Source organism: Phacochoerus africanus, chromosome 9, assembly GCF_016906955.1.
Source record: "Phacochoerus africanus isolate WHEZ1 chromosome 9, ROS_Pafr_v1, whole genome shotgun sequence".
Taxonomy (NCBI): Eukaryota; Metazoa; Chordata; class Mammalia; order Artiodactyla; family Suidae; genus Phacochoerus; species Phacochoerus africanus.
In genome coordinates, this window is record NC_062552.1 from 106031838 (window position 1) to 106058642 (window position 26805).

General features: G+C 34.5%; 1 protein-coding gene across 5 annotated transcripts in view; it reads right to left on the reverse strand.

Annotated features, from left to right (window-relative positions):
- Positions 1-26805, reverse strand: part of CEP128 (centrosomal protein 128) — a 424380-nt gene that overhangs the window by 75011 nt on the left and 322564 nt on the right. For all 5 annotated transcript variants that reach the window (XM_047795264.1, XM_047795267.1, XM_047795266.1 and 2 more), the window contains one exon: positions 1565-1614. In XM_047795264.1, the coding sequence (XP_047651220.1) occupies positions 1565-1614 (50 nt within the window). The remainder of the gene's footprint in view (positions 1-1564; positions 1615-26805) is intronic.

Sequence of the window (26805 nt, forward strand, 5' to 3'; positions counted from 1 at the left end):
TCTTAATAGAGTATAAGTACTAGGCACTAATTACCATGACAAAGTGCCAACAATGAACTCTTCTGCTGTTGGACATCATACTGGATACTCTATTCATATAAATGTCCATAGTTAGTTGACTGGTGCATTCTATTGTACTCAGTGGACATTTTGGTAGAAAATGCTGCCAGTACTTAATAAATATTTGAGAAGCAACATAGGCTATTAAATTTAACAGGATTCCTGGCTCCAACACTCATTGGAAGAAATAAACTCAAAAAGATTTATGATGCCATTTCAAAAGGCCAGATAGGTACTAAGTATTCAATAAATATGTTTATATGTGTTATTCTGGGTCCAATGGTAAACATAATGCATCAAAAAGCCTTTATTACCTTCTCAACATATACAATTAGTGTGCATACCTTTGCTTTTTATAACAAGTATTGCTGATATAAAGAGATAGGACAGGGCAAGTACACACTGGAGATTTTTTTCCTAGCCCCACAATGAACTAACCAGAGCTTTCTTTTTATACCTAACCACAGCACAAGATATTAAAAGAATTTAATCTGCACAAACTGGGACAAACAAATGCTCTTCTTCTTAGGTATGTAGATCTATATTCTTCTTAATCATTTTCAGATCAGTTATACAATTTTCTCTTAACAGATATACCATCAAGTAGAAGAATCCCCAATTACAGAACTTTTCCCTTGCTCTTTGGGCTTTGCTCAGCCCATCCTTTGTTCGCCAGAAGCAAACATCTTTACCACTAAGGCACTCAAGCCAGCTCATTAAACCCCTCTCTAGTCACACCTTGCAGCTCCGGGCCCAGGAAGAACTCTAAATGTCCAAAGCATTTACTGTTCTTAATCCTCAACGTGACGTTAAGTGAATTGGTTCTGTCATGTGAGTATAACGGATTATGTTTCCCCTAATAAAGTCAGACACTCAAGTTACCCATTTGTAAGTTAGTCCAATGTTAAAGGAAGAGAGAACTTCTATCAGAGGCCAAGTTAACATCAATTGATCACACCACGGGAATGTCAATTAAAATTCTGGTGCAATCTTTCAAACATAATTTTCTAGTCCAAGAAATGTGTATACATCTACAGTGAATTAAGAGCCATACAAGGTAAGTGTGAAGCTCAGTATATGTGCTAATATTTTTGGTTGGTCACTAGCGGATGATGTTTGCGGAGTCAGAATATTTGACTTTCACATGAAAATGTAGATTCCATAAATTCATTCTCATTCATCACCCCGGTTTTTGAGGAAAGGACTTTGCAAAGATGTTGCTTTAATTTGCTAACGCTACAGTTCCTATTAAGCTATACCAAGGAATAAAGTTTCCTTTCATGAGTGGCACAGAGACTAAAATGGTTTCCTGCTCTCAGAGATTATGACAGTCCTCCAACACTTCCAAAAGGAAGAAAACGCCAACTTGGATTTTAAAGACCTGATTTTTTTTGTTTTTAAACTCCATTGCCATAGTGGTGAATGTGACTCTAATAAAGGCTAACAAATTAAAAACAAATGTTTAAACTTGAAGATAACTGCTCTATTGGAGAATTTATTTTACCTGCAGAGACTCCATTTCTTCATCTTTTCTGTGAGTCTCCTCCAGCAGATCTACAATAAGAAAGTAAAATATCCATCAAAATACAATGTAAAACTGTGTTAACCTCTTATTATCAAACTCAATTCAGTCAGCAGCTTGTATAAACTGTTGCCTGGAAAGAGAATTTGACGTTTAAGCATGAGAAACAACATAAAAGAAATGCCCTCTGATTCCAACTGATGAAATGTGGCAAAGATCCGGACTCAGCCAAATCTAAGCTAGCTGAGAAGCCCTGGGAGGTCCTAGGTCCAGTGGAGATAACAGAAAATTACACCAACTCAATTACATATCCAAAGTAATACCAATGTTTTAAGAATTTGGTCCAAAGTCATTCCAATGTTTTAGGAATTTTGAGCTTATATAAACTCAAAAGCAACACAAACTTTTCTTTTAAAAAAAGATTTTTTTTCTTTTGAAAGAAAAAAATAGAAACAAACCGTTTGTCCTTAAAATAAGCTCCTAAGCCAAGTTTCACCTCCAGAGTCAATTTTTATAACCAAATTAAAACACCCTGAAATAATGGGCATTATTAATGGAAGTAGAATGCTCCCTTAACTGTATAGTCATATGAACTATCATTTCACACTGCGAGGGTGGAAAGCATTGAAGCTACACCTGACCAGCAGTCTGGCACCACCTCAGAGAAATCAGTGGCTGGAAGAGAAGGTAGTCAACTGAAGTCTGTCTAAATGAATGTGTATAGATAGCCATGGTGTCTCAGTGCCCTATATTAATTTATGAACTTGCTATAAAGGAAAATGTATTTGTCAAGAAGAATTTTCTGCCTGCAGCTATACTACTCTGTGCTATGATCTTATTAGATCTCACAAACGTAAAGAGAACGGGGCTGACTTAGAACTTGGATGAAAACTGGCAAGAAATACCTACAGCAGCGCACATTAATATTAGTGTTTGCCTTAGTCTGTGATTGATATAGCTTACCAAGAGGCTGTACTGCATGAAAGGAAAATACAGTGTACAAAAATTCAATATGTATTCCAGAAAGACAAATGCAAATGTTTCTAGCAAGTGCTACTAGATGGAACAGGAAGCAGTAATATAGTGGGTAAACCAAGTCATGCTGTAATATGTCATAACTGGGCAGGCAATACCCAGAAACTTCAGGAGACCTGGTAGATGATATAATTGATGGTATTGGTCCTTTGAGACTGCAGAGCTAGGAGAAATACAGAGAAGTGGCAAGTAATTCTCTGAAGACAAAACATACTGGGATTAAGGATGAGTTAGCTTTTGCTCTGTACCTATAGACGGCTGACATTGGTTCCCAAAACACCCACGCTCAGAGTTATGTCAAGAAAATTATAGGAGAATGCTATTGAATTAAGATGTATTTTAAAGGAGATTTTGTTGGCACATTAGGATTTTTAGCTATACACTACAGACACCAACTTGGGGTGTGGTGATTAAGCACCTTCAATCGTTCCTCTTCCTGCATCCTACTCATCTGCCTTGTCACATTATAGCTACTTTCATTAAAAAGTCAAATACATCTTGCATCTAGGCCTACTTACTGACTTGATTTAGTATACAGAAAATAGCAGGAGCAACTCTGTGTCAATTTGCATTGAGGGTTCATTCTATTTTCACTTTTCTACTTGGAACTCTGCTACTACCTTAGGAGCAAGCCCAGGCCAGCCTGCCAGATGACAAGAAACACATGGCTCAGGGCTCTTTCCAGTTCTGAAATCCTGCAGGTTGCCCCAACAGATAGCCAGCAAATATCCAGAAGCAGAGTTGCCCACCTGACCTAAAGATGAACACAAATACCTCAGATGGGAACCCAACTGAGACCAGAAAAACTGTCCAGCAGAGCCCAGTACCAATTCCAAATCAAAAAATCATGACCTAAAAGTAAATGGAATTGGGTATGGTTTGGTACCCAGCACTTGCTAACTGATAGCAATCAGTTGCTAACTGAACAGCAAGCATTTTTAATTTATTAGAGGGTAATTGATATAACAGACCTAATTATAATAGATAACAGAAAAAAAGAGTCCAGAATGGAGAGAGTAACTGGTCTGGGTGGAGAGGGGTATAGGTAACATGAACTACTGGGCATTTTATCCTGAGTGTATTTGTATTACTCTACTTAAGATGAAATTCCATAAAGAGAAGAGCTAATGAGACTAGCTTAGATCTCTTGCTTACTGCTTGGCCAAGGTAAAGTATGAAACAATTTCACCAACAATCGCAAAAGGATTGAATGAAGAAGAGAAAGGAATGTTTCCAAATATCTGAGTACTATTAACAAAAGGAGGACGTATGGATGTCAAACAGACAAAACAGCTGCCTACTCTAACTGGTTTCAGTAATTGTGGCTTCAGCCTGAATCTCTTCAATATTTGTGAGACGTAAGCTGTTTAAATATCTTGGCTATTTAAATAATGTTACAATAAACATGGAAGTGTCCATATCTTTTTGAATTAATATTTTCATTTTCTTCAGATAAATACTCAGAAGTGGAATCACTGGATCATATGGTAGTTCTATTTTTAATTTTTTGAGGAACCTCCAAACTATTTTCCATAGTGGCTGCAACAATTTACATTCCCACCAACAGTGCACAGAGTTGTCTTTTTTTCACATCCTCTCTAGCATTTGTTTTTTATTGTCTTCTTAATAATAGCCATTCTAACAGGTGTGAGGTGATACCTCATTATGGTTTTGATTTTCATTGCCCCGATGATTAGCGATGTTAAGCATCTTTTCATGTGTATGTTGGCCATCTATATAGGTTCCCTAGAAAAAGGTCTCTTCAGGTCCTCTGTCCATTTTTTAAATCAGATTGTTTGTTTTTTTGATATTGAGTGGTATGAGTTTTTTATATAATTTGAATACTAACTCCTTATGAGATATATCATTTGCAAATGTATTCTCCCATACAATAGATTGTCTTTTTGTTTTGTTGATGGTTTCCTTTGTTGTGCAAAAACTTTTTAGTTTAATGTATTCTCAATTTGTTTATTTTTGCTTTTGTTGCCCTTGCCTGAGAAGAGAGAGGGAAAAAAAACCAAAACACTAAGATCAAGGTCAAAGAGCTTACTGACTAATGTTTTCTTCTATGAGTCTTCTAGTTTCAAGTGTTATAAAGTTTTTAATCCATTTTGAGTTTATTTTTGCATATGGTATAAGAAAGTGTCCACGAATGAATAAAGAAGGTGTGGTACATATAAACAAAATAATACTCAGCCACGAAAAAAAACGTGAAATCTTGCCATTTATAACAACACAGATGAACCTAGAGGGTATTATGCTAAGTGAAATAACTCAGAGAGATAAAGACAAATACCATATGATTTCACTTATATGTGGAGTCTAAAAAAACAAAAATACAAAACCCAACAAACAAACAAAACAAAAACAGACTCATAGATACAGAGAACAAACTGGGGTTGCCAGGGGCTGGGGCGTTGGGTGAAACAGGTGAAGGGGATTAAGAGATACAAACTTCATGTTATAAAATATATAAATTGGAGTTACCGTCGTGGCTCAGTGGTTAGCGAATCCGACAAGGAACCATGAGGTTGCGGGTTCGATCCCTGGCCTTGGTCAGTGGGTTAAGGATCCGGCGTTGCCATGAGCTGTGGTGTAGTTTGCAGACGCGGCTCGGATCCCACATTGCTGTGGCTCTGGTGTAGGTCGGTGACTACAGCTCTGATTAGACCCCTAGCCTGGGAACCTCCATGTGCCTCAAGAGTGGCCCTGGAAATGGCAAAAAGCCAAAAATCCAAAAAAAAAGTATATATATATATATATATATATATATATTTATATATAAATAAAAAATCCAAAAAAAGTGTGTATATATATATATATATATATATATATATATTTATATATAAATAAGTCTCAGGGGTGTTATATATGGCCTAGGGAATATTGTCAATAATACTGTAAGAGCTTTGTACAATGACAGATGGTTACTTATCGTGATCAATTTGTACTGTATATAAATTACTATGTTGTGCACCTGAAACTAATATGATACTATATGTCAAATACATTTCAATTAAAATTATTTAAATAAAAAAATAAGTATTTGAGAGATACGAGATCACTACAGAATCTCTATGTGGACATGGACATTCTGTTCCACTACTTACGAATATTAAGAGGTTCTCAGAGCTGAGCCCCTTGTAATGAATTACACTGCTTATTGGTACAGTGGGGCTGGGATGGTGGATAGTGGGGTCTATCAACCATTAAAGAAAGCTGACCTTGTTCCTCCAGAGTCAACTTGGTATGGCAAACATCAAAAGCCTTAGATAAAACTCACTGATAAATAATACATACTGGATTTCTCAGATGGCCAAAGGCAATTTACACATTGATAAAACATATATGTAAAGGGGTTCCTACCCTCAGAACTTCACAGAATTACTGCAATTCAAAAATTACACTCTTAGTTTTCTCCAAATACATAAAGGTCATGCTGCTCTTCCAAAAAAAAAAGCTGATACCAATGGCAATGCTTCATTTTGAATGGCTAAACAAAAACTACCAAGGAACTCCTATAATTGATACTCAAAATATTGAAGTCCCCTTATGTTCACCCCATTGATTCTCACCCCGGCTGATATCAAGCATATAAGTGTACCCTTGTTTTTGTTTTGTCTCTATGCCACATCCTTTCCCTTTGAGAACTTCAAACTCTTCTCCATGTGATTCCTGCGGAACTTTTAGTCAAGGGGCCAAAGTCTCTGGTCACAACTCAGACTGGCCAGTCACAGCACCTTACCTTCCTGAGCATACAAGCTAAGCATTGTCTGCAGCAACCCATTTTTAGGTACTAATATGGATACTAGGAGACACTCTCTCCTTCTGAAGCTGTGAGCCTATATTATCCTGGTGCTTCCAAAAGCCTATTTTCTACTATATCAAAGGAACTTGTACAACAGTGAAGCTGCTAAAGAAGAAAGCAGAGTCAGGAAACATTTGGTTGAGGACAAGATCCATTCTTATCTGAAGCTCACATAACTCCTGAAATTCTAACACTTTTTTTTTTTTTTTCTTTAGTAGTGTTAGTTGGGTTGCTATTACTTCTGAAAGTCTTTGGGGATGTGGTTGTATTGAACCTTCTTATCTCTACTCAGAAACCTGGAGAACTTTCTATTCCACAGTGAAACATTTCATTCTGCAAAAAATAGATGAAGACATGACGCTCAAAGAAGACAAATGGCTTGCTTGTGATTACCTAGTTAGTGCTAGGGCTTTGCTCTCCTGTCTTCCTGCCCTATCTATCATATCATGGTCTCATTGGTACCACTCAATGCTTAACTGCTCCCTTCTTCATACAGTTATTTTTTAAACACAGACATTTTTATTCCTCTCACCTTAGGAGATGACTGATGTCAACAACCAGGGCTTTGATGTCTTTATATCTATAGCCTTCTTGACAAGTGCTTATCTGTATTTGCTACTTAACTTAGATGTCTCACATACCCTTTTCTGCCTACATTACTTCTCTATGCAGTGGTTCACTTGTTAGGTGCATTGTTCAAGTACACACACTTGGAACGATAAATAGTGTTATTAACCTGTGCTGATGAAATATGGCTACTGGGCATCACTGACAAGTGACTATTCTACCACAAACAGACAAAAGATGAGAGAACACAGGTGAGATCTCTGGACAGCTGACATTACATAACACTGTGACACCTCCATGTGATGAGTGCACCTGGTTATAATGAGCAAACTTGCTGTTTGTTCTTCCCAGCTTTAGAACAAACCATCAGCATGGAAAAATCTGAAGGGCTGCTCTGATCCCTTGCTCACCACTGGCATGTTCATGTTTTGCTTTATTATTCTCTGGTTTGCAGTTCAATACAAACAGCAATTCAACTGCCATGCAAATTGCTTTGGCTAAATGTGCTTCCATCAACATTAGTAAATGAAAGATTTTTTCGGTGAAAAGGGCAGCCATCCTGTGTGTTTTCCTTGGACTGGCTCTAGCTAGTTTAAATGAGCTGATACTAACTCATTACGACATATGGTTATTAGAAGAAGGAAAAAGTCCCACTAGGAAAGCAGGATATCAAGGATGAAAATTGGAGAATCTTGTTTTGTTTTGTTCCATGTTGCATTTCTCTGGCACACTCAGGGTAATATATCATGACTGTGTTTTTGGCTAAGACAGTCTTTTACCACTTCCTTTGCAGTCTTTGCAACTAGTGGTCTGGCTGTTCAAGGAGGTCTGACACTTTTTTATGTTGATTCTGGTTCCTGGTAGCCAAGGAAGCAGATTGGTTGTTTGTTTATTTGCTTTTAAAAGGAGAATCATATTCAGGTGTGCATAAGCAACATGCCCATCTTGACCCTTCACAGAAAAGTTGGAAATCAAGTTTAGAAATGAGCAGTTTTTTTCTTTTAATTTTTGCAGTTTTTTCTTTTAATTTTTACTATAAAATACCTCATCCACATAACTTAGCCTACCTGGTAATGAAGAGAAAATTATATAAACAAAGGCTTCAAACTCAGGAACATTTATAACAACAACACTGAACACAGTAGCACTGGCAAAGAATATGGTGAATTAGTGACTACAGTTTAGAGAAAAGCATTTAGTTTCCTGCTGCTGTACCTCCTGTAGTAATTCAGTGCCCTGACATTTACTGAAAACAGCATATAATGTTAGGTTCTCAAAATAACTCAATACTTCTTAAAAAATAAATTTGTGCCATTCCTCTCTAAGTGGCATTTGTGGTATAATGAAATTAATTAAACAGTGCATTATAACCCATAAAAGGTCATAAATGATAGACCATGCCTTCCACAGTTATATACTAGATATTTCAGACGCTATCTAATGCTAAAGACAATGGTCAATTTCTCTTTTCTTTTCCTGGCTTCCTAGTTATTTAGGATTACTGATATTTTAGGGACAGAAGGGACCACTGAAATAATCTAATCCCAAAGTTTTCACTTTTTTTTAAAAAAAAGTAGAATTGTGTCTTATGAATGAAATCATACACACTTTCAAGTGTATATGATCAATAAACAATTTTAAAAGCTAAAAGGAAGCTTCTTTGGTGGAAGCAGAGGTGGAGGGCTTGGAGGCCAGATTGCTGGACTTCCTTCCTGTACTGGGGTCAGCCCCTGCGGTGCTGTGGTGAAGCTATAAAGCTCGTAACAGTGCTGACTGAAAACCCTGATTTAATCCCACCTCCTCAGAGATGGGGATTTTAGAGATGAAGACTGAGTTCTGAGAGATTAAAGGCCTCTGTCAATGTCATATAACTAGTGAATAGAAAGAAGTACATGAACCTGAGCCTGGGGCTTCTGAACTGGACCAGGGTCCAAAACTTTTCTTCACAAAACAGTGACCACCCTCTTTTGCCTTTCAAGATTTCTACTGAAATGACATGGTATTCCAAGCTCTTCCACGAATGCCTATACATTTCCCAATGCTTCCCCAAACTAACAGCTAACTCTGCTAAAGAACTTGCGTAATATCAGCAGTCTGTGAGAAGACATACAGTTAATGGCTGTCCACAGCAAACTCCTCAATTCTGGGAGATGACATCAAAAGATGTGGCTTTGATGGAAAGCAAATGCCTAGACATTTGAAAAAGCAGATGTTTTTTGCAAGGTATGTTCCACATACAACATACAGAATATCTCACAACCTAAAATAGCAAAAAAAATGCCTATTTAAATGAATGGGGGACAGTTGAATAATTCCTCAGTTTAATGTAGCATCTGTCATTAAATGTTTTTCCTATTGTATTACACTAGTAAAGATAAATAGAATAAATGAACAACGACATGCTCTTCATTAGCCAAAATATCTCAAAAAACAATAAAATGTGTTGGGTTAAAATTACCATAAGTAAAACACTTAAAATAGTATCTGGTACATAGAGTTTATATATAAATATATATTTTAGGTTTTATTTTTTCAAATTACTCTTCAGTATGCATTTTACAATCAGAAAAATATGTGAAAAATAATCTGAATTTTGAAACAAATAAGCAAAAAGAACCCTCAAGAATTCTGCTTTTAGATTCCACCCATTACTGGTGGCTACATTATTTAAAACTCTGCCATATCTACTGCCACCCACTGGTACATATCTGGACATTCCACAATGATTTAAGAGTTTTCTCATCAGGCCTGACCACAGAGAACACACAGGTTCAAATGAAGAACAACATTCAAAAAGTAGGGCTATCCCCTGCGTTTTTTTCTCAGACACTGAAACAACACACTGGTCCACAGGTGGAGCCCAAACGGTGCAATAAATGGAAGGTTTACAATCCACTGTCTGTCTTGGGTATGTGGTAAAACATCCAAATACAGGTACTCATGTTTTATTTGATGTCAATTCACTTCTAGTGAAATTTCCATCTTGACAACTTCAGAGATTTAAAACAACTTCTCCACAAAACTACTACACTACAAAAAACACCCCACAAAATCTACCCCATTCTGCCTCATTCTAGGCTCTAGCATGAAGAAATACCAAACAGAAATTCTGACTCAGTCAACTTTTAAGATTTTTATCTTTTCTATTAGCAACAATGGCAGAAAAAGTAAAAACATATTCACAAAAAAACAAGTCACCTGTCTTAAGTTGGTCTAAAGGCTATCCTGGTTAAAAGGACTACATGTGACAATAAGCAAAATGAGCAAGAGAAGTTTATGATCTATTATAAACACTACTTCAAGAATAAGTTTCATATGCTCAAATCCTGGCATAAAATCATGTTTATATACTCATACAGTATCTCTAAATTACATTCACCTAAAGGAAACTTTGGCCTTTATTTAAATTCCTTTATCTTGGACTTTGTTCAGGTTCTAGACTCATAATGTAAAAGTGGGTGTGTATTTTGGGGCCTAAAGAAATTCTGGGTATTTGACTTGTTCTTTGATCACCTCTTGTTTACAGAAACTACAAAAGGTTGTGCTAATTTCTTGATACATCTACCACTAAATAAGCCAGATTTAAGCTTCCTAGGCCTTTCAGATTCTGGGTCTACCCTAGATCTATCCTAAATACAAAGTTTTGAAAACTAAACATAAGGGTCAAATCTTGAAGGCAGTGAGAGAGAAATGATACTATAGCTATAGGGAGAAAACAATTAGAATGCTGGTGAATTTCTCAATAGAATTGATAGAGGCCATAATATGTTTAAATTCTCAAAGAAAAAGAACTGACAACTCAGAGTCCTATAGGAAGTAAAAATATCCTTCAGAAATGAAGGTGAAGTCAAGACATCCTTAGGAAGAAAAATTAAGATAATTAGTTGTCAGCAGAACTATACTAAAAAAACGACTAAAAAATGTCTCTAAAAATAGAAGAAATGATGAAAGAAAGGATCTTAAAAGATTAGGAAGAAAGAACACAATAATCAAATATATGAATACATTCAATAGATAGATTTATCCTGTTCTATTGAGCCTTTAAAATTATGTTCCATAGTTCAAGTAAAAAATTTAACATGATCTGATGTGGTCTTAAAATACATAGAGGAATATTTAAGACAAATCATAAACAGGAAGGACAAAATAATACAAAGGAAGAAAGTTTTCTATTCTTTGCACTGATAGTGACAATACCAGTAGACTCTGAGAGCTATGTGTATATAGTGTAATGCCTAGAGCAACCACTAAAAAAGCTATACAAAGAGATGCACTCAAAAACAGAATTGATAAATCAAAATGGAATTTTTAAAAAAGCTCAAATAACCTACAGGAAGACAGAAGGCAGAGAAATAAAAAAAAAAACATAGAAAACAAACAAAAATAGCACACTTAAATTCTAACATTATTTATTACATCATATGAAAATGTTCTAAATACATCAATTAAAAGACACTCTGCCATTAATCTACGCCATGCCTTATGGACCAAACCATATTCTGTCTGTAAGAAATTTGTTTCAAATATAATAATACAGGAAGGATAAAAGTAAAAATATGGAAAGAGATATACCATGTAAACAATAATGAAAAAAGCAGGAATGATAATAGTAATAGAAGATGAAGTAGATTTCAGAACAAAGAAAATTATCAGAAGCAGAAAAGAACATTATATAATGATAAAATGGGCTAATCTACCAGCTGATATAACTGAAAGGAACAGCAGAAAAATTCAAAATTAGAATTGGAGACTTCAACTTCCCTCTCTCAACAATTGGTAGTACAGCTTGAGAGAAAATTATCAAGGAGATATATATATATATATATATGTGTATATATATATATGCAAATATCAAGGATATATATAACAGGGAAACCTCTGAACAAATGCACACCAAACACTTCTAAATAATACATAGGTCAAAGATAATGTCTCAAAGGTGAAAAAAAGGTTATAAACAGAATAAAAATGAAAATACAACATATCAAAAATTGTGGGACACAGCCAAAGTAGCTCAGAGAAGGAAATCTATAGAATTAATGCATGAATTAGAAAAGAGGAAACATAAAAAAATACTTAATTCTGCCACCTCAAGAACCTAAAAAAAGAACAAAATAAATCCCAAGCAGTAAAAGGAAGAAAATAATAAAGATAATAATAGAACTTAATGAAGTTGAGAAGAGGAAAACAATAGAGAAAAATCAATGAAACAGAGAATGCTCCTTACACAACTCAGTAAAATTGACAAACCTTTATAGCAAGATAGATGAGAGAGAGAAAACAACATCAGGAATGAAAGAGGGGATATCACATCCTGAAGATCCTGCAGATATCAAAAGATTAGTAAGACTGTGAGCAACTCTTTTTTTTTTAAATCATTGCCATATTTGTTGATTTTTTTTCATTTTTTAAGGTTTTATTGAGGTATAGTTGATATACAGTGTTGTGATAATTTCTGCTATACAACAAAGTGATTCAATTATATATATACACACATCCATTATTTTTCAGATTCTTTTCCCATATAGATTATCACAGAATTTTGGGTATTCTATGATATATTCTATATTCTATATAGCAGGTCCCCATTGTCCAGTCATCCCATATACCACAGTGTGATATGCCAACTTCAAACCCCTAGTCCCTCTCTCCCCCCACCCTGTCCCCTGTGGAAATCATGAGTTTGTTTTCAAAGTCTGTGGGTCTGTTTCTGTTCTGCAAATAAGTTTATCTGTATTCTTTTCTTTTTTTTAAGATTCCACATATAAGTATATAATATGATGTTTGTCTTTCACTAAGTATGATAATCTCTAGTTCCATCCATGTTGCTGAAAATGACATTATTCCATTTTGTTACGGCTGAGTAGAATTTCATTGTATATAACATGTAACACTTCTTTTTTTAACACTTTTTTAATCTATTTCTCTGCTGATGGACATTTAGGTTGCTTTTGTGTCTTGTCTATTGTAAATAGTGTATGTACCTTTTTGAATTATGGTTTTATCCGCATAGATGCCCAGGAGTGAGATTGCTGGGTCATACAGTAGTTTTATTTCTAGTTTACTGAGGAACCTCCACACTGTTTTCATAGTGGTTTTTCCAATTTACATTCCCACCCAAAAGCATAGGAGGGTCCCCTTTACTCTGCACCCTTTTCAGCATTTACTGTTTGTACACTTTTTGATGATGACCCATTCTGGCTGGTGTAAAGTGGTACCTCACTGTAGTTTTGATTTGCATTTCTCTAATACTTAGTGATGTTGAACATCGTTTCATGTGCTTTTTGGCCATCTGTGTGTCTTCTTTGGGAAATGTCTCTTTATTCACCAATTTTTTTTTGGGTGGGTTGTTTGATTTTGATGTTGAGCTGCACGAGTTGTTTGTATATTTTGGAGATTAATCTCTTGTCAGCCGCTTCATTTGCAAATATTTTCTCCAATTCTGTGGGTTCTCTTTTCATTTTGTTTGCGGTTTTCTTTGCTATATAAAAACTTTTCAGTTTGTGAGCAACTCTTGACACATAAGTTTGACAACTCAAGAGAAATGGGACCACCTTCTTTAAAATGTACAAAGTACCAAAACTTACCCATATGAAATATATAATTTGAATAGTCTTATAACTATTGAGGAAGTTATATTTGTAACATTAAAACCAGAAGAAATCTTTTGGTCAGAAGGTTTCACTGATGAATGCTACCAGATGTTTAAAAAAGAATTAGCACTAATTTTACACAATGGCTTCCAGAAAACATAAAAAAAGAGGAATATTTCCCAATTCATTTTATCAAGCTAGTATCACCTTGCTACCACAAATATACAGGTAAAAATAGAAAAAGAAAGAAAATTGCAGCTCCTGCCTAAATGCAGATGCAAAAATTCCTAACAAAACATTATCAAATAAAATTTAACAATATATAAAAAGAACTGGAGTTCCTGTCGTGGCGCAGTGGTTAACGAATCCAACAAGGAACCATGAGGTTGCGGGTTCGGTCCCTGCCCATGCTCAGTGGGTTAACGATCTGGCGTTGCCGTGAGCTGTGGTGTAGGTTGCAGACGCGGCTCGGATCCCGCGTTGCTGTGGCTCTGGCGTAGGCCGGTGGCTACAGCTCCGATTCAACCCCTAGCCTGGGAACCTCCATATGCCGCGGGAGCGGTCCAAGAAATAGCAACAACAACAACAATAACAAAAAAGACAAAAAGACAAAAATATATATATATAAAAAGAACTCTGTATCATGATTAAGTTAGGTTTATTCTAGGAGTGCAATATTGGTTAAATATTAAAAAATCAACCAATGAAATCCGTCATCTTAACAGGCTAAAGAAGTAAAAATGCAATCATATCAATTGATACATTAAAAATTACCTGACAAAATTCATCAAAGATTCATGATTTTAAAAATAGAAATAGAACTTCTTTCAACCTGAAAAAGAATATCTATTTAAAAGCCTACAATTGACATTATACTTAATGGTGAAAGATAAAATCAGAAATGAGGCAAGAATCCTCTCCCTCATAATTCTTATTCATCATGATGTTAGAATATCTCTTCAATGCAAAAAAATTCTTTTTTTTTCTTTTGTAGAATATCTTTTCAAAGCAAGAAAAGGAAATAAAAGGTATACTTATTGGAAGGAAAGAACTAAAAATGTCCCCATTTGCAGATAACATGATTGTATTCACAAAAAATCCCCATATTCTAACAGCAACAACAAAATGCAAACAGAAAACAAAAGGAATAAAAAAAAAAACTCCTTTAATAATTAAGTAAGCTCAGTGGAGTTACAGGATATAAGATAAACATACAAAAATTGATTATATTATATTAGGAGTGAGCATGTGGAGACCAAACAAAAAATTAAAACACTAATTTAAAAGACCCCTTACCAATGAAATATTTAAGTGTAAATTTAACAAAACATATAAAGAATGTATATGCAAAAAAAAAAATTGTGAGAAATGCCATGTTTGTGGACTAGAAGATTCACATTGTAAATGTATCAATTCTCTCTGAATTGATATAAAAGTTCAATACAATTTTTATAAAAAATTCCAGCAATCTTTTTTGGCAGCTAAAAACAAGGTTATCCTAAAATTTGTATATATATATAAAAAAAAGAACCAGAGAAGCTAAAACAATTGAGTAAATTAGGGGAAATCAGTTTATTCAATTTCTGGACTTGTTACAGAGCTACAGTAATCAAAACTGTGTGGTCTTGGTGGTGGTATACATACATTGATCAATGGAACAGATAGAGAACCCAGTTATAGAAATGGAGAGCAGATTAGTGGTGGTTAGAAGTTAAGGATGAAACAGGGGTAGAAGAGAAGTGGGTGTAGCTAAAACAGGCAATATGAGGGATCTTGGTGTTGATGGAAATATTCTGTATCTTGAGTGTATCAATGTCAATATCCTGTTTGTGATACTATACAATAGTTTTGTAAGATATTTCTATTGTGGAAAAATGGGTAAGGGGATCTTTAAGTATTAGGGGAATCTCATGGCATCATTTCTCACAACTTCATGTGAATAGAAAATTATCCTTAAAATTAAATTAAAAAATTCAGAAGTGTTTTAGACAAAGTGACAGATAATGGATACTAAACATTAATTATGTTTTGAGGTCAGTACTTCAACATCTGCCCTATACTATTCATCCTTGTTGCAATTGCCCTAGTCCAGACAGACATCTTCTCTTTTCTAGATAGCTATTTAATTTTCCATATTTCTAAAGAAAAGCATATAGCTTAGCATTCTAAAATTTAAAAAAAAAGAGTCACTTGGATATATAATCTTATCCATCTACTTCTCTTTCCTCCACTCTAAAATGGGGGCAAAACTGCCAACTTCATAGGATTGTTATAATGATTATATGAGACAATACACACAACTTTCCAATTACACTTGACCCTGGAACTACTCAGGTTTGAGCTGTGTGGGTCCACTTACACTCAGAATTTTTTCCAATAAATACATACTGCAGTACTACACAATCCATGGTTGTGCAGATATGGAGGGTGGACTTTAAAGTTATATGCATATTTTTAACAGTGTGGTACATTGGCACCCCTAACCCCCATGTTGCTCATGGGTCAACTGTAATAGTAACTATCACTAGCATTATTTCATCACACCAGTACAAAGATATCATGATAATTATATTATTATTAATTATGAATATAAATTGTGATGGTTAGAGAGTGCTGCTTTTGCAAGAGAGAAAATAATTGAATAAAACTTGGCATTGATCAGATAAAGATCATCAATATTCTTTTAGATATTGTATTCTGTTATGAAGACTGAGACTCAGCAATTCTATTGCCTCCCTTTCCCTAAAATTTATAAACTAGAAATTAAGTACTTTCTTGTTGATTTGAACTTGTGGGAACCCACATAGTGCAATGCTATGAAACATACAATTCAGGTTTTATTTAATCCAACATGGATACTATGGGGGAAAATTGTCACTAAAATTTTCAGAAAAGCAATGATATCTTCAAGTTCTATACATTCCATTTCAAAAACATATCCTGAAATTCTCACCCAAATTACCACAATACTCTTCTATCTGTGATTCTTAGCACCAATCTCTCCTTACTCAATCTTTCCCCTATACACCCCAAGCTATGAGTCTAAAACTGATATCCTCATGTCATCATTCAAGAATGTACTGAACTGCCTCACAGTATTGGATTCCATTTGCGTTACTAAAAGTGATAGACTGGTCATGGCTTCCTGAAACATATATAGGTAAGTATTCTAGCAATATAACTAAGCTCAGTGGCAAGAAGTTCTGAAGTTCAATTTTGATGTCCTCCATGAATATAGGGGCAGGGGAGAATAATGAAATGCAGACACGTAGTATTTCCCACGCTTAGAAAAACTCCAAACTACTTAGTATGTCATTTATAAAGGATCTGTTTACAAACTTACTTCTAAGACCATTATCTTCTGTCATCACTGCAATATATCCCTGTATTATCTGTAATATCCTTCTTGGACTCCACTAACTAGAAAATATCTAACCATTCTTTAAATTTCAGCTAAAACAAATATCCTCTGTTGATTCAACAACTATCACATGCCCAAACACCACTTCTATTCCTAGAGATATTGCTTTAGCTTCTGTGTCCCCAGAGTACTTTGTTTTAATTTTATTATTTATTCTATTATAGCTAATTCAAAATAATTATTCTGAAATATATCTACAGTTCACTTCATTACATTTTATATTATTCCTCTATATTTTTATCCTTTCTAATCTTCCTGAAATAATTGGGATTTCCTATTTCAAAGGTAGCTAAGCTCTAGCAAAAGTCAGAAAAATCTAGTCAGACCTGAAATCGGGATAACTTAACAATTAGGACAATGGCAAAACCCAGAACTACACAGGCCAATCAGTAATGCTGAGGTTCACAGCTAAGTTTTGGTAAAGCCCATCCAAAGGAGGTATGACTTAGTATAATGGGAAAATATCAGAATGAGAGCTAGGAGACCTCCCTTCTAGCTCTTCCTCTGCTATTAGTTAGATACCTAATTTGTAAGAATGGTCACTTAATCTTTCTTGACCACAGTGATCACAATGATAAAATAATGAGAGTAGACTATATTATTGCAAAGATCACTCTATCACTTAAATTTTAAGCAATATACTTTGGTAAATTGCTGCAGTCTCTGCATATTGATTGTTGTCTCTTAGCTGAGTGGCTCAATCTGCATGAGTAACAATTACTGAGAATTAATATGGATGATAATCATTCCCCCAAAACTTTTTAACAGCCCCAATAGATTCTTCCCTTAGTTTAACTAATTATTCTTATTGTTAGGACTGTTTATAGATAATAAGGACATGTGAAAAATTCATTCTTATTCACCATTAATATGTATTTGTTTTCTTTTACACCCAGGTAAATATATTTTTAGATAATTACAAATCTTCCCTTTTTGTTCTTCAAATCCTCACAATTATAATAATTCTTCTCTATTTCCTTATTCAGAGTTCTTTTAAATTCTAATGAACAAATTAAACCAACTGTTTTATCTGGAAGAAGAAAAACTTCACAAAATGGATTCTAAGAGAAATGAACTATGTAACAAATATTTTCATTTGTCAGATCAGTTTCTTTTCTTGTCCATGTCAAGAAGACAAAAAAAAAAAAAAAAGACCATACATATCCTCAAAGGACAGCTTTCCTAAACCAGGCATCATAGAGACCTTCTAGAAGCAAGCCTAGTTAATGAATAAGTAGGATTATGATTTTCGTGGTTTTAGTCCCTTCTCATTAATGAGAATTAAAAATGTGCGTCTCATTTGAACCAAGGGATTCCACACATACCCAATTAAGTAGCAGTAGAAAAATAAAAGTAAACCCAAACAGTTTATAATATAAGGATAGAGCATAAAAAGAAAAATTTTAAATGAATATTTTCTTAGGTGTTATGTTCAGATGGCAAATGGTTTTCATGGATAATCTCACAGGTCATTGCTTCCTTTAATTAGTAACTTTTGCTAAACATAAAGAAAGCCTCGAGTAATTTTTAATACTGATTATAACTGTCTAGCCCATTAACAAATTGTCATGTTAATACTGGCCACACTGTAGTGTGTATCTTTAAAGGTTACTCATTTAGTTTTCATAGATTTTAATTAGCTTTTCCTTTCCCACTAGGGTTGATCATTAAAGTGATAGAGGAATTCTGCTTTTTTTTTTTTTTTTTTTGCTAGTGGATCTACAGCACTTTGACTGAAAAAGATTCAGAAAATGCAAAAAAAAAAAAGGGGGGGGGATCCTAAATTAGATGGTGGTGGTTACATATATTTAAAGAAGCCAGGGCTCTGTGAACTCTACCAGCACCCTGATTGAATCAATTTCATGTTGCCACAATATTTCTGGAAGTCTCTTTAAAATCCCTCTTTCCATCAGCAGCTATTCTCATTTGCATTAGCTGGGAACAGTACACATAATCATAACTGACAGGCTAGAAGGAGTTTAGGTTTATAAAATAGGGAAAGGGAAGGAAAATGTCCACTGTTTAGATTCCCTCAAGTAGAGACTGTTTTCTTTGTTTGGGAAACAGAATGTACTATATTTGTAGCCAAATCCCTAGGTTTTAGGCAGGTCTAAAAGTTTATCACAAACCTCAAGGGTTCTACTCTCAAACAATGACCTCTTTTCCCCAGCACTTTCATATATAAGTACATGTAGAGAACAGGAGAGCCTGGCTCTCAAATACCACATTATTACACACACATATATGACCTCTATTCAAATGTCACCTTGTCAGAAAGGACTTCCCTGATCTAAAGAGATCTGAAACAGTACTCACTATATTTTTACCTTGATTTGACATTGACATATATATTATATACAAAGTATATATGTATGTTATCATACATAACATTTATCAACATGGAAGGTTATATATCTGAAGATAAACGTACAGCTCACTTTCAAAATAAATATATACTCTGGAGAAAATAAGTATATACTAAGAAAAGACTGAAGTTACATAATAAACATGACCAGGGAAATCAAAATACCACAAAATTAGAGAAAGAGGAGGACAATGAGAAACAAAAGCAAAATACACATGGGAAGGACTACTATTCCATTAGCTTTGCCCCCTTTTTCCTAAAGCAGATATCATTTTAAAATGTCATCTTACACATGCAACCATCCTTTCAACACCTGCACTGTTTCACTCCCTGCTCTTATCTAGTACAACTCTCCTCCTTGCAGTCATAGCTCCAGTCCCAGTTATGTCCTTGCTCTTCTGGGGATATGTCATTTTCACTGCCTCAGGGTCTTTGCCAAGAATGAGTCTTCTTCCCAGAACAAACTTCCCATTCACCCCTTCACTTCATTTAAGTCTCTGTTCAAATGTGGTGAAGGGACCTCCCTAAACTAAAAAGATCTAAAATGGAGTATATATCTACTCCTTCCACCCTACCCTGTTTTGATTTTCTTCTTAGTATTTTTGGACACATAGAACACTATTGTTTTATTTAACTATTGTCTTTCTTCTCTCCATGAGAATGTAAATGCTGTGAAGAAGTGATTTTTCACATGATTGTTTGTCCAGGTCACTTACCTCAGGCAAATGGAGCACTGCCACACACTTAGTAGGTACTCAGTAAACAGTTGTTGAATAAATGAATCTAATTCTAGCCTTCCTACTAATGTGAAATTCAACTTTTTTATATAGTACAAATTACATCTCCTGTCACATCTTCATTTTTCTCCAATACCAACCTAATGTTGCTTAAAATATGTTAATCACTTCCCAGTGGTTTTAGATAATCTACATTCCCTTCATGGATTGTACTTTAATTTTCCAGTCTTATATTTCACTATCCATTTTTATATTCTAAATTCTAGTCATACTAAACTATTTATAGTTCTAAAATGTAGGATTCTCTGTTCTACGTCTAAGTGCAAACCCCTTTCTTCTACCTGGAGGACACTGTCTGCTCTATGTTTACCCTGGCTATCTCTTACTTCGCAGAATTGCACAAAGCTCTCCCATGTGGGGTTGGATACTCTTAGTAATTGCTCTCATAATCACCACCCTGTGCTTTGCTTTAACACAGCACTTCCACAGTATTTTTAAAATAATAATGGTCTGCTTATTTATCTGTTTCTTCTCCCCCATTACATGAGGATTCTTTGGGACTGCAAAAAGTCTCTTTGCACTTATCCTATACAGTACCTGGAACCTGGTAAGCAATTAATGAACATGGACTAAATAAACATATTTTATAAATTTATATTAAAACTAAAGTATTCTGTGTTTGGCTTCAGAATTCTGGAGATATTATGATACCGCAAAGACTATAAGATTACAAATTTCTACCTTAGAGCCTTCCTTTTCAATTAACTATACAATCAAATATTTGTTACATGTAGTTTCAAACATAAGGCTGAGACATTTTAAACTTTGTAAAGCATTTGGATAAGTAAATACTATGTAATTGGGAAGGGCTAATCATGACTCATTTTTTTTCAAAAAGTTACTTTGGTTAATATTTCAAGATTTGCCAATAAACAGAAGTCTTTGCCTGCTTACTGACTTTGAACCTTTTAAAATCAACACATAAAATCATATATCTTGAACATCGAAAATAATACGAGTTTTAAGATGCCCATTTAGAGATTCCATTATGATACTCCCCTCAACTATTTGCTGGGTGAGCTTTTGCATGTCTATTTTCTCACATGGTGATGGATTTGCACTTAGCTCCATAAGGTCTTCCTTGGCCCAAGAACACATTTTAGACATAATTATGGGAACAGTCTGTGGCAGTGGAAAACCAAAGTTAACTGAACCACATGGAAATAAAACCCATGTCATTGGTGTCATTACCAGTACACACTAACCAACAGAGTTAACCTCAATGTAAATAGCAGGCAAAAATAGCACAACACTCCATCTTTTCGACAAATCAGTCGCTTCGGAAAGAATGTAATGAGACGGAAACACCTGAACTCATAATTTTTGGACCAAAAGAGGACACAAGTATTGATTTTTTAAGATTATACATGCATGTGGGTAAAATTCAAACAGTTGGAAAAAAGTTTATAATGAAAAGTAAACTTCACCAATCTACATAAAGAGTGGAAAAGCACTGAAGAAGGAATAAGTCAAGGTAAAACAAAAACTTTCATTTTTCTTATTCTTAAATGTTCTAAAAAATGCTCAGTTTGTTCAAAATAGTAATAGAAACAATTATTTGATTATGTATGGCATATAAATATATTCTATATGTCTAAATATATATATATATACACATAGGCTTAAAATGCTCATATATGAGTTAATGACAATAATGATATATGGGACAAGAGGAGAAATTAAGACAATTGTTGTTATAAAGTACTCATACTACCCATGAAGTAGTATAGTATTATTTGAAAGTAGACTTGTATTAGTTATAAATGAATATTGCAAAGTCTAGGGCAACCAGTAATAAAAAGTTTTTTAAAAAAAGTAAAATTGATATGCTATGAATGAAATAAGATGGAATCATATAAAATTTTCAATTAAAACCACAAAAGGCATAAAAATAGTGGAAGGGAAAACAGGAAAAATGAATAAGAAATAGAAAACAGTAATACATATGGTAGATATCCAACTATATCAATAATCACTTTGTAGGTCAATGTTCTAAATGCCTGCAGAGATCACCAAAGTGAATTAAGATACTATGGCCCAACTATATGTTGTCAACAAGAAATCTACTTTATATATAAAGAAACATATAGATTACAAGCAAATGGATGGAGGAAAACAAATCATGCTAACACAAATCAAAAGAAAGCAGGAATAACTATATTAATTTCACACTTCGAAGCAAAGAAAGTTATTAAGGATAAAGAAGAGCATTACATAATGATGAAGGGGTCAATTCTCTAGGAAGACATAACAACTCAATACAGATACACTTAACAACAGAGCATCAAATTATGTGAACTATGTGAGGCAAAAACTGATAGAGCCACAAAAAGAAATAGATGAAATGGATACTGCAACAATCTCTATCAAAACTGAACAGGCTCAGCAGGCAAAAATCAGTAAGAACATCAGTAAGAACATAGCTGAACTCAATGCCATCAATCAGCTGAATATAATCAACATCTATAGACTATTTCATCCAACAACAGCAGAATACATACTCTTCTCGAGATCACATGGAACATTCAACTAAGACAGACCATATTCTGAGCCATAAAACACACCTTAACAAATTTAGAATAGAACATACAATGTCTACTCTCAGACCACAATGGAATTAAATTAGAGATCAATAATGGAAGTGACTCCAAAAGTTTCAAATATTGGAGATTAAACAAAACACTTCTCAATAAATCATAGACCAAAGAAGAAATATGAAGAAAAAGTAAGAAATATTTTGAACTAAGTAGAAATGAAAATACAACATCAAAATTTGTCAGATGCCATGAAATTACTGCTTAAAGGGGAATTTTTAACATTTAATGCATATACTAGAAACAAAGAATAATCAAAAACCAAGAATCTAAGTTTCCATCTTTGGAATTTTAAAAAAGGGTCAATTAAATCCAAAGCAAACAGAAGAAAAGAAACAATAAAAATTAGGACAGAAATCAATAAAACTGAAAAAAGGAAAACAAAAAATTTTCTACCAAAAAAGTTAAAAGCTGGCTCTTAATAAAGAATAATAAAATCAATAAACCTCTGGCTAAAATATCAAAAATGAACAAAGGGAGTTCCTATTGTGGTTCAGTGGGTTAAGAATGAAACATAGTTTCCATGAGGATTCAGGTTCGATCTCTGGCCTTGCTCAGCGGGTTAAGGATCTGGAGTTGCCACAAGCTGCAGCATAGGCCTGAGCTGTACCTCTGATTCAACCCTTAGCCTGGTAACTTCTATAGACCACTGGTGTAACCATAAGAAGAAAAAAAAATTTTTAAAGAAAGAAATGAAGGAGCGCACATCATTTCAGTACCCATGGAAAACAAAAAGACAATTTAGCAGTACTGTGCACAACTCTATGCTCCCAAATTTGAAAATGTAGATGAAACAGACCTTGAACAATACAAACTACCAAAACTCGCACAAGAAATGGAAAATCTAAATAGGCCTATACCAGTTAAATAAAGTGAATCAATAATTAATAACAATCCGAAACAGAAAGCACCAGGGAGAGTTCACTGGTGAATTCTACCAAACATTTACAGAAGAAATTATAACTCATTACAACCTCTTTCAAAGCACAGAAACAGAGAGAGTACTTTCTTATTTTTTATTATTTTTATTTTTTGTCTTTTTAGAGCTGCACCCATGGCATATGGAAGTTCCCAGGCGAGGGGTCTGGAGTTATAGCCACCTGCCTATACCACAGTGACAGCAACACCACCTACATGCCATGTTGGTGACCTATACCAAAGCTCATGGCAATGCTGGATCCTTTAACCCACTGAACGAAACCAGAGATTGAACCTTCATCCTCATGGACACTAGTCGGGCTCACATGATAGGAATTCAAAGGGAATACTTTCTAAGTTATTTTATGAAATCAGAATTACCCAAATAGCAAAAACAAGGCCAAGACATTATAAGAACAGGAAACTAAAGCTAATATTTCTCAAGAATATAGTTGCAAAATTTTTCAACAAAATAAATTGAATCTGACAGTACATAAAAATAATTATACATCTAATTATATATCCCACCCAACCTGGATTAATCCTGAGTATGTAAGGATAGCTCAACATTAGAAAATCAACTAATGTAAACCATCACATCAGAGTATTAAAAAATAAAAATCACAATGTCATATCAATAGATGTGGAAAAGGACTTGACAAAAATCTAACAACTGTATTCATGATAAAATCTTGGGAGTAAGTTAGGAATAAAGGGGAACTTTTATCAACTTCATTTAAAATATCTACAAAAAACCTATAGCAAATATCATACTTAATGGTGAGAAACTTGAATCTTTCCCACTAAGATCAGGTACAAGGCAAGGGTGTCCCCTCTCACCATTCGCTTTCCACAATCTACTGGAATTCCTTGCAAATGTAATAAGCAAGAAAGTGAAATAAAAGGTATATGGATTGGAAAGGAAGTAATAAAACTGCCTTTTTTCACAGAGGACATGATCATCTATGCAGAACATCTGAAATAATTGACAAAAAAAATCCTCCAACTAATAAGCAATTATTGCGAGGTTGTAGGATATGAGGTAAATATACAAAAGTAACTTTATATATACCAGCAAAGAACAAGAGTGGTATTTGAAATTAAAAATACAATCCCATTTACATTAGCATCCCCAAAATGAAATACTTAGGTTTAAATCTAATTAAATACTTACATGGTCTATCTGAGGAAAACTACAGAACTCTGATGAACAAAATCAAAGAACTAAACAAATGGAGATATATATCATGTTCATGGATATGAAGACTTACTCTTGTCAAGATGTCAGTTCTTAGGAGGTCCCTTCGTGGCTCAGTGGTTAACAAACCAGACTAGCATCCATGAGGATGCAGGTTCGATTCCTGGCCTCGCTCAGTGGGTTAAGGATCTGGCGTTGCTGTGAGCTGTGGTGTAGGTCACTGATATGGCTTGGATCTGGCGTCACTGTGACTGTGGTGTAGGCCGGAGGCTACAGCTTTTATTGGACCTCTAGCCTGGGAAACTCCATATGCCACGTGTGCGGCCCTAAAAAGACAAAAGAAAAAGATGTCAGTTCTTCCCAATTTGATCTATTGATTCGATGCAATCCCAATAAAAATTCCAGAAAGTTATTTTATGGATATTGACACACTGACCCAAAAGTTTACATGAAAAGGCAAAAGGCCCAGAATACCCTACACAATACTAAAGGGGAAGAATAAAGTTGGAAAACTGATACTACCTGACTTTCAGACTTACATATAAAGCTACAGCAATCAAAATAGTGTGGCACTGGTGCAAGAATAGTTCAATGGAACAGAACAGAAAATTCAGAAATAAACTCACATAACCACAGTAAACTGATCTTTGACAAAGGATAAAAGGCAACACAATGAAGAAAAAAAAGTCTTTTCCACAAGTGCTGCTGGGACACCAGACATTCACATGCAAAAAAAAAAAAAAAAAGAATCCAGATCTTACTCTATTCATAAAAATTAACTCAAAATGGATCACAGACCTAAATGTAAAATGTGAAACTGTGAAAAATCTTAGAAAATAATATAGGAGAAAACCTAGATTACTTTGGGTATGGTGATGTCTTTTTAGATACAACACTAAAGACAATCCAGGGAAGAAAAAATTGATAAGCTGGACTTCATTAGAACTAAAGAACTTTTCAGTGATGGACAAAATGAAGAGAATTAGAAAATAGGCCAAAGACTGGGAGAAAATGCTTGCAAAAGACATATCTGACAAGAGACTATTATGCAAAATATATATTAAAAAATGCTTAAAATTCAACAATAAAAAAAACCATGATTTTAAAATGGGGCAAAGACCTTAACACGCACCTCGCCAAAGAAGATATACAGATCATCATATGAACAGATGCTCCACATAATGAGTCATCAGGGAAACACAAATTAAAACAATAATAACATACCAGTATATACCTACTGGAATGGCCAAATCTGTAACAGTGAAAACAACATATGCTATCAAGGATGTGGAGCGAAAAGAATTCTTGTACATTGCTGGTGGAAACATAAAATGGTACAGCCACTTTGGACGACAGTTTGGTAATCTTTTCCAAAACTAAACATACTCTTACCATAAGATCCTGGGATTGCAGTCCTAGGTATTTACCTAAATAAGCTGAAACTTAAGTTTACACAAAACCTGCACAGGCATGTTTATAGCAGCATTACTCATTATTGGCAATACTTGGAAGCAACAAAAATGGCCCTCAGTGGATGAATGGATAAATAAATTACATGGAACATCCAGACAATGGAGCATCATTCAGTATTAAAAAGAAATGAGCTACGAAGCCATGAAAAGACATTGAAGAACCTTAAATGCATATAACAAAGTTAAAGAAGCCAATATGAGAAGATTGCATGCAGTATGATTCCAACTGTATGACATTCTGGAAAAGGCAAAACTATGGAGACTAAAAAGATCAGTGATGCCAAGAGGTTGGGGCAGAGAGAGATGAAAAAGTGGAGCCCATGGCAATTTTAGAGCAGTGAAAATACTGTGTATGATATTATAATGATGGATGCATCTCATTACACATTTGTCCAAATTCACAGAATATACAATACCAAGAGTGAACACTAATGTAAATCATGGAATTTGGGTGT